At 45.4% G+C, this 13,944-nt stretch overlaps 1 protein-coding gene across 1 annotated transcript in view; it reads left to right on the top strand.

The window, feature by feature from the left end:
• Nucleotides 1-893: 893 nt before the first annotated feature.
• GLP1R (glucagon like peptide 1 receptor) overlaps nucleotides 894-13,944 on the top strand; it is a 245,924-nt gene continuing 232,873 nt past the window's right edge. The window contains exon 1 of the mRNA XM_033935380.1: nucleotides 894-1,012. Coding sequence (XP_033791271.1) covers nucleotides 944-1,012 — 69 coding nt within the window. The 5' untranslated portion in view covers nucleotides 894-943. The remainder of the gene's footprint in view (nucleotides 1,013-13,944) is intronic.

Below are 13,944 nucleotides of genomic sequence, written 5' to 3'. Positions count from 1 at the left end.
TTTTTGGGGCCTGTCTCTATTCATCGCTCTCCAGTTCCCTCTCCCTCTCTGTCACTTCTTCCATACAAGGTCTCTACCCTGATTCCATCCAGTCTTCTCTTTCTGCCACTCTTTCACCCTCTGATTTCAGTCTGTTTCTTTCTCCCCCTTCCCCTCATGGGCACACGCACTGCTCCTTGTGACTCTCTCTTCTCACTTTCTGACACTCTCTCCCTCCTCTCCCCACGCTCCCTTTCTCATTCGCACGCACACATGGCTCCTTGTCACTCTCTCCCTCCCCTCTGACTCTCTCTCCTTCCAACTCTCCTTCTTTGGCACTCTCTCTTATTCATCCACACTTTCTACCCCTTGACACTCTCTTTTCTCCCTCCTTGGCAGATGTTTTCACTCTGCTCCTTGCCTCTCTCTTCTCCTTTTCTCAGACTTTCCCCCTCCTTCCTTCACTCTACACACTCTCGTCCTCATTCTCACGCATTGCTCCTTGCCCCTCTCTCTCCATCCCTCTCTGATACTCTCTCTCATTCATACATCGCTCCTTCCCAATTTCTTTCTCCCTCTCTCAGACTCTCTCCCCTCTCTCCACATACTCTCTCATTCACAAACACACACACACACTGGTCCTATCTCTCCTCCCACACTTTCCATCCCTCTTTCATTCTCTGGCACACTCTTTTCCATTCATATAAACAGTCTGCCCCTTGCCACACACACACTCTCTACTCCTTGCCACTCTCCTTGACTCTCTCCCAACTCCCCCCCCCCCCCTCTCCCATTCACAAACACACACGCTGCGTCTTGCCTCTTCCCCCCCCCCCTCCCCGACTCTCTCCATCCCTCTTTCCATCTCGGGCACACTATCTTTCTCATTCATACACCTTCTGCCTCTTGCTTCTCTCTCTCTCTCTCATTGGCACAGACATTCTGCTCTGGGGCTCTCTCACAGATGGGCTCTCTACTACTGGTGACTTTTTTCATGCTCTTGGAGCTGGTGAAATCGGGACCACGACGGCAGGTAAATTCTTTTCAGCTGTAATGAATAACCCGTGTCGGTTGTCTCTTCCCTGTTTCGGCTGCCGTCGGTCTCTCTATGCCTGTGCTTGTATTGTAATGTTTTATCTCCCTGCTCCTGTCTCATGGCATCACCAGCTTTTGTTAGCACCCGGCTGTGTGAGCCTCTGCCCCCCTCCACCCACCCCCTCCCCCCGCTCTCTGCTGTCAGCCTGTCCCGAGCTGTCTCTCTCGAACCCCCCGAGTTCTGTCTCTGCAGAGCCGCAATCTGAACGCGCGGCAAGTTCCCTTGCAGGAATTTCACCGGAGGAGGCGCTGTTCGGTCTCAGACCGGGATGCATCATTTAGACCTGGGTCTGGATTTGCACTCGAGTCACTGCCTTTTGCAGACGGGGATCTCTCATCAGATGCTTTCCAAACTTCTCCCTCCTTCTCGAGTCTTCTCTGGTGGTTGAACGCGGTTGTTTTCTGTGTTCATGTTGGGGAAGGGGGGGGGGGGGTGGAGGGGGAGCATGCCACGCGCATATAAGTTTGTTGGGCTGCGTCCACATAGAGTGAGCGGCAACCTACAGCAAGAAACCCTTGACTCTCTTCAACCCCTCCTTCTGTCCTGCTCCCAATCTTTTTCACTCCCCCTTATTGTTTTTCTCCTGTACCCTCTCTTCAGTTGACTTATTTCCTGTGAACCCCCCCCCCCCCATCACCCCCATAGAAGGTACTGAGGAAGGAGCGAGGGACAGATAAGCGTCTTCTTCATTCTCTGTGATAAGGAAACCCCCAGGTGGGGAGAGAAACGGAAAAGGACCCATTTTTGAGACAATCTAGCTCCGTTCCTGTTTAAATGAAAAATCCTGCTAATATCGATCATTGTCCGTTCCTCTTCCCTTCCCCAGAGACCTTTGAGTGCACTCATGCTCTGCAGGGCTTACAGGATATTTATTTTCCCGTTGAAACGGATTTTAAGTGGACTTTTGGGACCTGTATTTCCCCGTTTTAGTCCTTAGATCTGACTTAAGGTCCCCTTTTCGTCTAGATCTGATTTCAAACGAAAAAGGGGTTTGGCTCTTTCGCGGTTTTAGTTGGATTTGAAGCCTGAAAGTTTTCCAGGAGCCCGAGAGCCCGGTCCGGCTCACCTGATGGCAACAGGCAGGCCGGGAGGGGGCGCTGAAGCTAGGCCAGGCTAACGGGGAAGCCCTGCACATTTAATCTCAGCCTAGTCATCAGTGCGGCGCCTGGAGAGATGAGTTTTCGGTCTTATAACCCAGGGGTAGGGAACTAGGGTCCTCGAGAGCCGTATTCCAGTCGGGTTTTCAGGATTTCCCCAATGAATATGCATTGAAAGCAGTCCATGCAAATAGATCTCATGCATATTCATTGTGGAAATCCTGAAAACCCGACTGGAATACGGCTCTCGAGGACCGGAGTTCCCTACCCCTGTGTTAGATCCTTCCTATCTCATTCCTCCAATCTGTATTTCACTAGAGGAAAAAGTTTGCTTAATTCAAATGACCTGGGTTGGCTGTTAAATTCATCCCCCAGATATCTACTTCACCCTTGTGCCCGATTGCATTTAAGGCTAGTTTCAACGTAATCTGTTCAATTAATATTCAGAATCTCTGATTTTTATCACATTCATTTGAAAGCCAGGCACTTTCCAATGGGGCCCCTCCATGAAGGGACGGACACTCCACTTACAGTTCTGCCAGCGGGATAAGAGAGGGGGGTGGGTGAAAAGTGCTGTTTCCCACCATCACGTTTTCAGTAGTGAGAGACAAGCCCTGCAGGACTCCAGGGATCCTGCCTGTCTCGTGATTGAAAATGCAGTCTATTTTACTACTTAGGACCTGGGTTGGCCACTGGTGGAAACAGGAGACTGGGCTTGATGGACCTTCGGTCTGTCCCAGTATGGCAGCTCTTCTGTTCTTATGTGAGCCAAGTATAGGACAATCAAGCCATTGTGACATCACTGATGAGGTTGGCTCTCAGACATTGGTGGAATGAGGCATTATGACATCACAATCTCAGCTCTGGAATGTTGCTACTCTTTAGGTTTCTGCCAGGTACTTGGGTCCTGGGTTGGCCACTGTTTGAAACAGGACACTGGGCTTGATGGACCTTCAGTCTGCCCCAGTATGGCAGCTCTTCTGTTCTTATGTGAGCCAAGTATAGGACAATCAAGCCATTGTGACATCACTGATGAGGTTGGCTCTCAGACATTGGTGGAATGAGGCATTATGACATCACAATCTCAGGTCTGGAATGTTGCTACTCTTTAGGTTTCTGCCAGATATTTGGGACCTGGGTTGGCCACTGTTGGAAACTGGGCTTGATGGACCTTCAGTCTGCCCCAGTATGGCAGCTCTTCTGTTCTTATGTGAGCCAAGTATAGGACAATCAAGCCATTGTGACATCACTGATGAGGTTGGCTCTCAGACATTGGTGGAATGAGGCATTATGACATCACAATCTCAGCTCTGGAATGTTGCTACTCTTTAGGTTTCTGCCAGGTACTTGGGTCCTGGGTTGGCCACTGTTTGAAACAGGACACTGGGCTTGATGGACCTTCAGTCTGCCCCAGTATGGCAGCTCTTCTGTTCTTATGTGAGCCAAGTATAGGACAATCAAGCCATTGTGACATCACTGATGAGGTTGGCTCTCAGACATTGGTGGAATGAGGCATTATGACATCACAATCTCAGGTCTGGAATGTTGCTACTCTTTAGGTTTCTGCCAGATATTTGGGACCTGGGTTGGCCACTGTTGGAAACTGGGCTTGATGGACCTTCAGTCTGCCCCAGTATGGCAGCTCTTCTGTTCTTATGTGAGCCAAGTATAGGACAATCAAGCCATTGTGACATCACTGATGAGGTTGGCTCTCAGACATTGGTGGAATGAGGCATTATGACATCACAATCTCAGGTCTGGAATGTTGCTACTCTTTAGGTTTCTGCCAGATATTTGGGACCTGGGTTGGCCACTGTTGGAAACTGGGCTTGATGGACCTTCAGTCTGCCCCAGTATGGCAGCTCTTCTGTTCTTATGTGAGCCAAGTATAGGACAATCAAGCCATTGTGACATCACTGATGAGGTTGGCTCTCAGACATTGGTGGAATGAGGCATTATGACATCACAATCTCAGCTCTGGAATGTTGCTACTCTTTAGGTTTCTGCCAGATATTTGGGACCTGGGTTGGCCACTGTTGGAAACTGGGCTTGATGGACCTTCAGTCTGCCCCAGTATGGCAGCTCTTCTGTTCTTATGTGAGCCAAGTATAGGACAATCAAGCCATTGTGACATCACTGATGAGGTTGGCTCTCAGACATTGGTGGAATGAGGCATTATGACATCACAATCTCAGGTCTGGAATGTTGCTACTCTTTAGGTTTCTGCCAGATATTTGGGACCTGGGTTGGCCACTGTTGGAAACTGGGCTTGATGGACCTTCAGTCTGCCCCAGTATGGCAGCTCTTCTGTTCTTATGTGAGCCAAGTATAGGACAATCAAGCCATTGTGACATCACTGATGAGGTTGGCTCTCAGACATTGGTGGAATGAGGCATTATGACATCACAATCTCAGGTCTGGAATGTTGCTACTCTTTAGGTTTCTGCCAGATATTTGGGACCTGGGTTGGCCACTGTTGGAAACTGGGCTTGATGGACCTTCAGTCTGCCCCAGTATGGCAATTCTTATGTTCTTAATTACTACTGGCAGCATTGCTGTTGGAGGACTTAGTGGTTATGCCTGTCTACGACTGGTGCCTACATGTGGCATTTTAGCATGTAACTTACAGTATTATGTCTGACCCTTAGAATTCATTCTGTGGTGTCCTGCAGGGGTCACCGTTGTCACCTACTTTTATTTCGCATACAAGGGTTCTTCACAAAGAGCTCCTTTTACTAAGCTGCGTTAAGGGCATTAATGCGCGGAATAGCATGCGCTAAATTGCCCCGCGCGCTAGACCTTAACGCCAGCATTGAGTTTTAGCCGCGTAGCGCGCGGGGTAATATCCTGCGTGCACTAAAAAACGCTAGCGTACCTTAGTAAAAGGAGCCCGAAGTTTCTGCACTTTCATAGATTTTTGCAGGAAATGAGACGAGAGAAGCGGTTAGAGGGTGCGATAGAGGGACGCTGGGAAAAATGTATCGCAAAACAGGGTAATTATGTAAAAAAGTGATGTCATTTGCTTTTGAGATATTCCCTCCCCCCCCTTTACAAAGCCGTGCTAGCGTTGATAGTGCCGGTCGCGGTGGTAAGAACTGCAGCGCTCTACGAGCATCAGATTTCTTACCGTCACGGCTGGCACTAAAAACGCTAGCAGGGCTTTGGAAAGGAGGGCCTTAACAAATACCCCCTCTCCTACGAAACTGCGCTAGCAGTTTCTAGCGCAGAGAGCCGCGCTGAATGGCCCGCGCTGCTCTCGACGCCCCTTAGGAACTCTGTGAGCGTCGGGAGCAGCGCGGGCCATCCAGCGCGGTGCCCCATGCTAGAAACTGCTAGCGCAGTTTCGTAGAAGAGGCGGGATAGAGTTTAAAAAAAATAAATAAAAGTGCAAAAACTTTTTGAAGATCCCTCGTGTATATGAGAGCTTTAGGCTTTGTGTTCTCAGGTTCAGGCGCTTCTGGTTTTTTTCGCGCACAGATGACGCATTTCTGCTGCTTCTAGTTTCAGATATGTTTCAGGGCACTTTGACACACATAGAACAAAGGGCTTGGGCCTTAACGCGTGGAATAGCTCGCGGTAAATTGCCCCGCGCGCTAGCCGCTACCACCTCCTTTTGAGCAGGCGGTAGATTTTCAGCTAGCATGTGCTATAGCACGCGCCAATCCGGTGCGTACTGTCACAACCCTAAGCCCGTAGCTCAGCGTTTGCCAGCTGTGGCTCGGTTGAAACCTAGCCCTGCCATCAGAGGGGCTAATCAATGCGATAGGGTTGTGACCAGTCATAGGGAGAAGCCTACCTTTCCCTTTAGCTCAGATTTGGCTGATCTCCAGGGAGGAGAGGAGTTGGAGCAGAACAGCTCACAACAGCTTGAGAGGGACCTCCCCCCCCCCTGCAAACTCCCAGCTGAAACAAGTAATGAGGAAGCCAAGACAAACCAGGCAAACTCTGCAGGCAACTCCGCCCCCTCAGAGAGCAGGGCAGGTTCGTCTGAGTACTTTAGAGGCTGCTCTAAAGAGGAGGAAGGCAGTCTATCCTGAACCAGCCCAGGGAAGGGTCCCTCCCGAATGTGCTCCTGAGTCCCAGGACTGGGAAATGCAAGAGCCTGACACTGACCCTTTGGCCAACCAGTTAGCTACTGAGGAACCTATGGATCTAGGGAAGCACGTCAGAGCAGCGCGAACGTGAGCGTGGGCCGTACCTACTACAACCACGGGTACCGGCACCGCCACAGTACGCTAAAAACGCTAGCACACCTTCGTAAAAGGAGCCCAAAGTATTGCAAAGATAGGTATTTTGGATTTTAATCATTTTCTTAAACTTAACAAATTAGAGACACAGATCGTCTGGATAGGCAATTATGAAAGAATTTAAGCTGAGAACTTAAGATGAGGGTTTGAAGACTGAAGGCAGTTTGAGGCTACTTGCGATTACTGATGATTCTAAACTTGTTCCAAGCAAACAGACAGCAATCCTGGCTGGGAAACCACATAAATAAAGCCAGACAGACCTACAACACATTCCAAAAATCAATTAAAACCACTTTATTTGACAAATTCCTTGCCTGATCAGATGACCTCTCTCAGATATTCTTTCCCCTTATAACCCCAATGCATTATGTAATTTCTTTCTCTCATGTATTCCTTCCCTAATTATTATGCAACTTCCTTCTTCTTACATTGTGCAATTCGCTGATTGTCCAGCCTTCTTTCTATGTGAACCGCCTAGAAGTCAGTTTGACTATGGCGGTATAGAAAAATAAAGTTATTATTATTATAAACTTGGGTTTGGATACCAGATAAAGACTATGGGCTCCATTTACTAAGGTGCGTTTGTGTTTTTAGCGCACGGAGCATTTCAACACGCGCTAAACCCACGCTACGCGGCTAGAACTAACGCCAAATCAATGCTAGCATTAGCGTCCAGCGCGCGGCAATTTAGCACGCGCCATTCCGCGCGTTAATGCCCCAACGCGGCGTAGTAAAAGGAGCCCTATGTCAAGGAAATTTTTTTCAGGTTGAGGCGGTTGAGAGTTGTCAAGTCCCAGTAATTTGGGGAGTCTTGCACAGTCAACAATTCTTCCTTATCTAGACTACTGCAATTCTGTTTCTGATGGAGCTACTGATAAATTGTGAACCAGTCGTTTCGGACTACGTTCGCTAGGTTAATCTGTTGTCAAAAGAACTGTGGCAGGGCATCTCCGTTGTTGAAAACAATTGCATTGGCTGCCTATTAGACCTAGGTGAAAGTTAAAATAGTTTATGTCGTTTTTAAATCAATCTATGAAAATTCTCCTGATCAGTGACAGTACATTGCTTTCATCTGCTTCACAAGTATTCAAGTGTTTGCAATGTAATTTCCCTCCTGCGAAGAACGTCTCCAGGAAGAAACAATTTGAGTTTATCTTTGCATATCAGGATAATGTGTGGAATCCCTTACCACTAAGTATTAGACAGATTAACACCTCCCCCTTTTTACAAAACTGTAGTGCAGTTATTAGCGCCGGTCATGGCGGTAAGAACTGGGACGCTCATAGAATTCCTATGAGTGTTGGAGCTGTTACCACTGTGGTTGCTGTTAAAAAACGCACTACAATTTTGTAAAAAGAGGGACAATTTTTTATTTTTTTCCAAAAGCTCTTAATATGTATCTTTTTTTATATATAGTAGGATGCCAATTATCCAGACTAATTTCAGCAGAGAGCATTCCGGATAATAGAAAATTTAGATGAATGAGCATTTCTTTTTTGCAAAAAGCACACACTTTGAACATCACATGTTAAGTGTTATTTTTTTTTTTGCTTTTAGCAATAAATGTTAAAAAAAGACCTTTTATTAAAATGCAATAGCGGTTATTAGCACAGGGAGCTGCTCTGAATGCTCCGCGCTGCTCCCAACGCTCATAAGAACTCTTTGAGCGCCAGGAGCAGGGCGGAGCATTCAGCGTGGCTCCCTGCGCTAATAACCGCTATCAAGGTTTAGTAAAAGGGGGAGGTATTTGTTGATTGTGAATAAAAAAATTTTTAAAAATAAAGAACAGAAGCAGCACAGATAATTGAACATCTAGATCAGTGTTTTTCAACCTTTTCACATCTATGGACCAGCAGAAATAAAAGAATTATTTTGTGGACCGGTGGTTGAAGAACACGGGGCTAAGTCGTGGGCCAGACCCCGCCCATCTCTACCCAATCTCCACCCCAGACCCCGCCCCCATAATAGTACTAATTGCACCTTGCATGTTCTGCGCCTCATCTGGAAGCCTTCCCTCTGATGTTGCAACGTCAGAGAGAAGGCTTCCGGTTCAGGCGCAGGATGCCCGTAGGAGCCGCTGCCCGTGGCTTTGTGCACTGAATCAGTGAGGAAGAGGGAGCTGGCTCAAAGAGAATGCCGCATCGATCGCACCGTGGACCGGAGGTTGAAGAACACTGTTTTGGGCCTGATGCACGTGCTGGCCCTGTGGACCAGCAGGAAATTTCTGTGGACCGGCAATGGTCCGTGGACCGGTGGTTGAAGAACACTGATCTAGATAATCAGAGTTTGGATAATTGGCGTCCTACTGTATTTGTGACTGTGGTTAACTAAGGTGTGTTTTCGGTTGTAATTCCTCTTGTTGAGGGTCTTTCTTCTACAATACTAGGGTAAGTCAGCACTGGTGCAACTACATTTTTTTAAATATTATTAATCTTTATTAATTTTCAAATCAGTAAAAAGTGCAGAGCACTATACATCCAGTAGCCATAACAGGAAGCAGTTCTTTTAAATCAATAAAATTACATGAAGAATAACCCCCCCTACTATTACTTATGCATGTATATATAAACAAAGAAATAACCCTCTCCCCACCCAACTTTCCACCCTACCCTGCATGTGTATAGAAATTCCCTAAAAGTAAAAATAAGAGACAATTATGATGAAGTGACTTCAAGGGGCCTCACACCAATTTAAATGCATTACCATGCCCTAATATATCAGCATTCATCTTCTCTTAGCTACATCCTAAGCATAAATTTGCCCACCAGAAAGGAAAATTAAGGCGATCATAATTTTTCCAATTGCGAGTGATCGTCTGCATGGCTATCCCAGTCATAAGAAGGACATTTAAGAACTTAAGAATTGCCATCAAGCCCGGCATCCGGTTTCCAACGACTGGGGAAGGCAGGTGGGGGAGTCTGGAGCTGAAGAGAGAGGTCGTGCCACAGGATCCTGCTGGGGCTAGGGAGGAGCCTCTGGGCCCCTCAAAACGAAATAGTGGTCCGCTGCCTATGTATTAAACCACTTGCTCGCGAGGATTATACGGAGAATAACAGCAAGGGTGTGGCTATTATTTTCACGCATAAGTGACGAGCGTGGGGGCAGTATTCTATACACTTAAGCATGCAAATGGCTTTTATCCCTATGTGATTCAAAAAGCAATAAGGGAAATACACTGATATATAATAAAAACCCCTAAAGTGGGATGAATACTCAAATCTAATGTCCTATATTGTAATGGTCAAATTCATAAAATGAGGGGAAAAGACCTCAAACACCCTGGACTCAACATTTTTAAAGATACTTTAAATGGAACTATGATCATTCATCAAAAAAATCCTCGTTCAACAGAAACTTTTTAAAATATTTTCAATTGTTATTAATTTACTCAGATTCCCAACTATGCAGCCAAATATTGATAGTAAGGTGCTTGACTTATTCCCAACGGTGGCCGAACTGTTTCACTCACACGGCTTCAAGTTTCAAGTTTAATAAGATTTGTTATCTACGCAGTATCATATATTTCAATGCGTATAACAATTTTCCAATGCATAAAAAATAAAAGAAAGGGTGGACAAAATATGACATTACATACAAATCATATAAGTTCTAATACAAACTGATACAAAAAGGGTAAATAGGATGGACTACAGTATTTAATTAAAAAAAAAATATAAAAAACATTTAGGGAGGAACATATAGAATGGGATCACATAAAATCCATTAGGATCTGAAGATTTTATATTTGTGAGGTTAAGCTGTCTATGTATTGAATGCATCCTTATACAGAAAGCTTTTTAAAGAGCACTTGAATATTTCTAAGGATGGTTTATTACGTAGGTACAGTGGTAAATTGTTCCATAGCTGAGGAGCTATGACTGAGAAAATGGTAGATCTCCTGGTCCCTATTATTTTTAGAGAAGGAATAGTTAGTAAATTTTGTTGTATTGATCTGAGAGCCCTAAATGGAGAGTACGGTATCAAAAGTCGATCCAAAAATATCGGCGCTTAAGAATTCTTCAAGCAAAAACCAAGAGGAATTGACCCCAAAATATCCACAAAGAAGAAAGTCCAGAGAAAACCAAAAAAACTCTGTGGAGTGACGATGTTCCTAAATGGACTTTATTTGAAAGTGTCAAAGTTCCAAAGGTACACTGAAATCATCCACATAAAATAATTCCATCCACATAAAAATCATCCACATAAGAGCCTTAAAGGACCTAGTCCGCTAGGGATACAGGACCCAACACGGTCAGCGTTTCGACAAAAAGTCTTCTTTTTTTCCATTGCAAATGCAAGCAGTGTCTCACTTCCGGCTCACCACACAATTGTCTCCCACGTACTCACCTTTATAGGACCCCCAGGGACCCCTGAAGAAGACTTTTTGTCGAAACGCGGACTTTGTTGGGTCCTGTATCCCTAGCGGACTAGGTCCTTTAAGGCTCTTATGTGGATGATTTACTTTTATGTGGATGGAATTATTTTATGTGGATGATTTCAGTGTACCTTTGGAACTGTGACACTTTCAAATAAAGTCCATTTAGGAACATCGTCACTCCACAGAGTTTTTTTGGTTTTCTCTGGATTTTCTTCTTTGTGGATATTTTGGGTCAATTCCTTTTGTTCTTTGCTACTTATGATTTTAAAGTGTTTGAGGCTTGCGCAGATGAGGACGGAGCTTAGGCATTGGTGGAATCAGGCATTATGACATCACAGACTGAGCTCTAGAATGTTGCATACACAAGCAGTGTCTCACTTCCGGCTCACCACACAATTGTCTCCCACGTACTCACCTTTATAGGACCCCCAGGGACCCCTGAAGAAGACTTTTTGTCGAAACGCGGACCGTGTTGGGTCCTGTATCCCTACCGGAGTAGGTCCTTTAAGGCTCTTATGTTGATGATTTCAGTGTACCTTTGGAACTTTGACACTTTCAAATAAAGTCCATTTAGGAACATCGTCATTCCACAGAGTTTTTTTGGTTTTCTAAGAATTCTTCAAAAAAATGCTGCACATTCGAGGGGGAGCCGCTGAAAAGCCCAGCCAACAAAGTTGGGGCCGTCTCCATCGAGGGCCAGGTTCCCGTCATACCGCCAAAAGGGAGACGGCCGTAGGCATCCTGCCGCTACTTAACTTAATTGGTGATAAACGATGTGATAATTGACTGTGTTGCTTTAAACCAATTAAAAGGTGATTAACCCCCACCCCCCAAATAGCCACTGCTAAGTGCCCTCCCCAACTGGTGCCTACCTCCCTGGCAACTAGTGGCGTATAGTGACACCAAAGCCCAGAAAGGGGCATGGCGCCAGTCTTCAGCGTCACTATGTGCTGCTGGCCGTGATTCTGATATAGCCCTAGGCGCCCAAAATGTTTGCCTATGAAACTCTGGCCTAAATTCCCAGCGCCTAGGAAGCGGCACCTGTCAGTGATTGACTCACGGCAGGAACCACTTCTACAATCAGCCCCTTAGTCCAGATCTTTTTTGTTCTGTCAGGAAAATATGGAACAAAATCGCTGGACAGTCACTAGAGAAGTGCTCAGCCCTTGATGGAGACCGCCCGAACTTTGGACAATGTGGACAATCGCTGGACACGCAGCTCCTGATTGGTGAGGTCCGACTTTAGTGCAGGAAGAGGCAGTCGGAGCATACCGTGAGTGATTCCCTTCACTCGCCGGCACTCCGGCTGCTCTCTCCTGCTGCCCTCTCCTGTCTCCCCCGCTGAAAACCGTATTCGCGGTTTTTCAGGATTCGCGGGGGTTCCTGGAACTATGGAGTCCATAGTGCTGAAGATATTGTTGGATGTTTTTTTTCTCTTGAGTATACAGAAACATAGAAACATGATGGCAGATAAAGGCTAAATGGCCCATCCAGTTTGCTCATCTGCAGCGTCCACTATCTCCTCGTCTCTCTAAACGATCCCACGTGCCACCAGCACTCACATGTTCACTTCTAAATAGAGGGAGAAAAAAAGAACAACTTGCCCAATGTGAGAAGAATATTAATGAGCTGGTTCACATGAGAATGCATGCAAAGCGGTCATTAATCTCGAAAAGGCTTAAGAAGAGATTGTGATGAACCTTGTAATCTGCAGTAGACTTTTGAATATGACTTTCTCTCTCACAAGTCAAACTTTCCCCCAAATACATAGGCAGGCTGTCATGTCTGCCTATGTTCTCCAGCTCCCCATCCCTAAAGGGTCAGCAGCCCCCAAGCGACTTCTCCCACCTCAATCTTTCCCTATCAGTGACAAAAAAAGCACTCCCATCACTACCACCAAATAGTCTCTCCAAGCAGATTCACCGCTCTGGTTTTTGGTTTAGTTGGTCTTGCTTTGTTATAGCTTAAATTGGGGGGGAGGGGGCATATTTTATATCTTATGTTTATATTCTATATTTACAGTTAGATTTTAGTTTGGTTTATATATGGTTTGAGAGGGGCTGTGTGGATAGGCATAGGGTGGATGTGATATGAGATTAGATCAGGAGGATGCATTATAACACCACGTCAACAGCCCATGTAATTAGCTCTGTTTTGTTACACCACTACAGAAGCCCACGCTTTGTGACACCATTGGAAAGCTAAGGTAAACCGCTGAGATCTGACTGTTCCAGTCATTAGCAGTGGGATATAAGCTTGAATAAGCAATAAACAAAGCCTTCAACTCAACACAATATACCAAAAACTATATCTCCCAGCACTGGCCACCTCCCCTTACCTGATGGAGTCCCTGGGCTATGAAAAAACCTGTCCTGCTGACCCTTTGAGACTATATAATCTTCTTTTTGTAGGCGATTCATTTTATGGTGTACTCACACTGGGCGACATATAATTCCCATTTTAATGAGGATATTAATAGTAGGTTGAAGTTTGATCATCTATTCAATACTAATTCTTACTTTGAAGATGGTGATTTTATGTAGGGGGTTGTTTTTTTAATTTCATTACTTAAAAGTTAGAAGGGATAAAGAAGTGAGGTGGAGATATAAGGACAGAGATATTTATGTTATTGCTAAGATATTTCAGAATATTGATTTGCTATTTTGAATCATGGTATTGCATGCTGGGTATGGTAGAGTGTGATAATTTTATGTGGTTTTTTTAAAATTTGATTTGTACTTTAAACCTTAGTGGAGATATAAACTGGATATATTAAACTAAATTAAATGGTGCTGCCTGATCTGATGTTCACTTTAAGAAACATAGAAACATAATGGCAGATAAAGGCCAATTGGCCCATCCAGTCTGCCCATCCGCAGTAACCATTATCTCTTCTGCTCTCTACGAGATCCCACGTGCCTATCCCACACTTTCTTGAATTCAGACACAGTCTCTGTCTCCACCACCTCTTCCGAGCAACTGTTCCACGCATCTAACACCCTGTCTGTAAAAAAGTCTTTCCTCAGATTACTCCGGAGCCTATCACCTCTTGACTTCATCCTATGCCCTCTCATTGCAGAGCTTCCTTTCAAATGTAAGAGACTCATTTACATTACGTCTCATCATATTTCCCCTCTCCCTATTGGC

Source organism: Geotrypetes seraphini, chromosome 3 (assembly GCF_902459505.1).
Source record: "Geotrypetes seraphini chromosome 3, aGeoSer1.1, whole genome shotgun sequence".
Lineage (NCBI taxonomy): Eukaryota > Metazoa > Chordata > Amphibia > Gymnophiona > Dermophiidae > Geotrypetes > Geotrypetes seraphini.
Note: the sequence above shows the minus strand (reverse complement) of the source record. Positions and strands in the feature narration are given on the sequence as shown.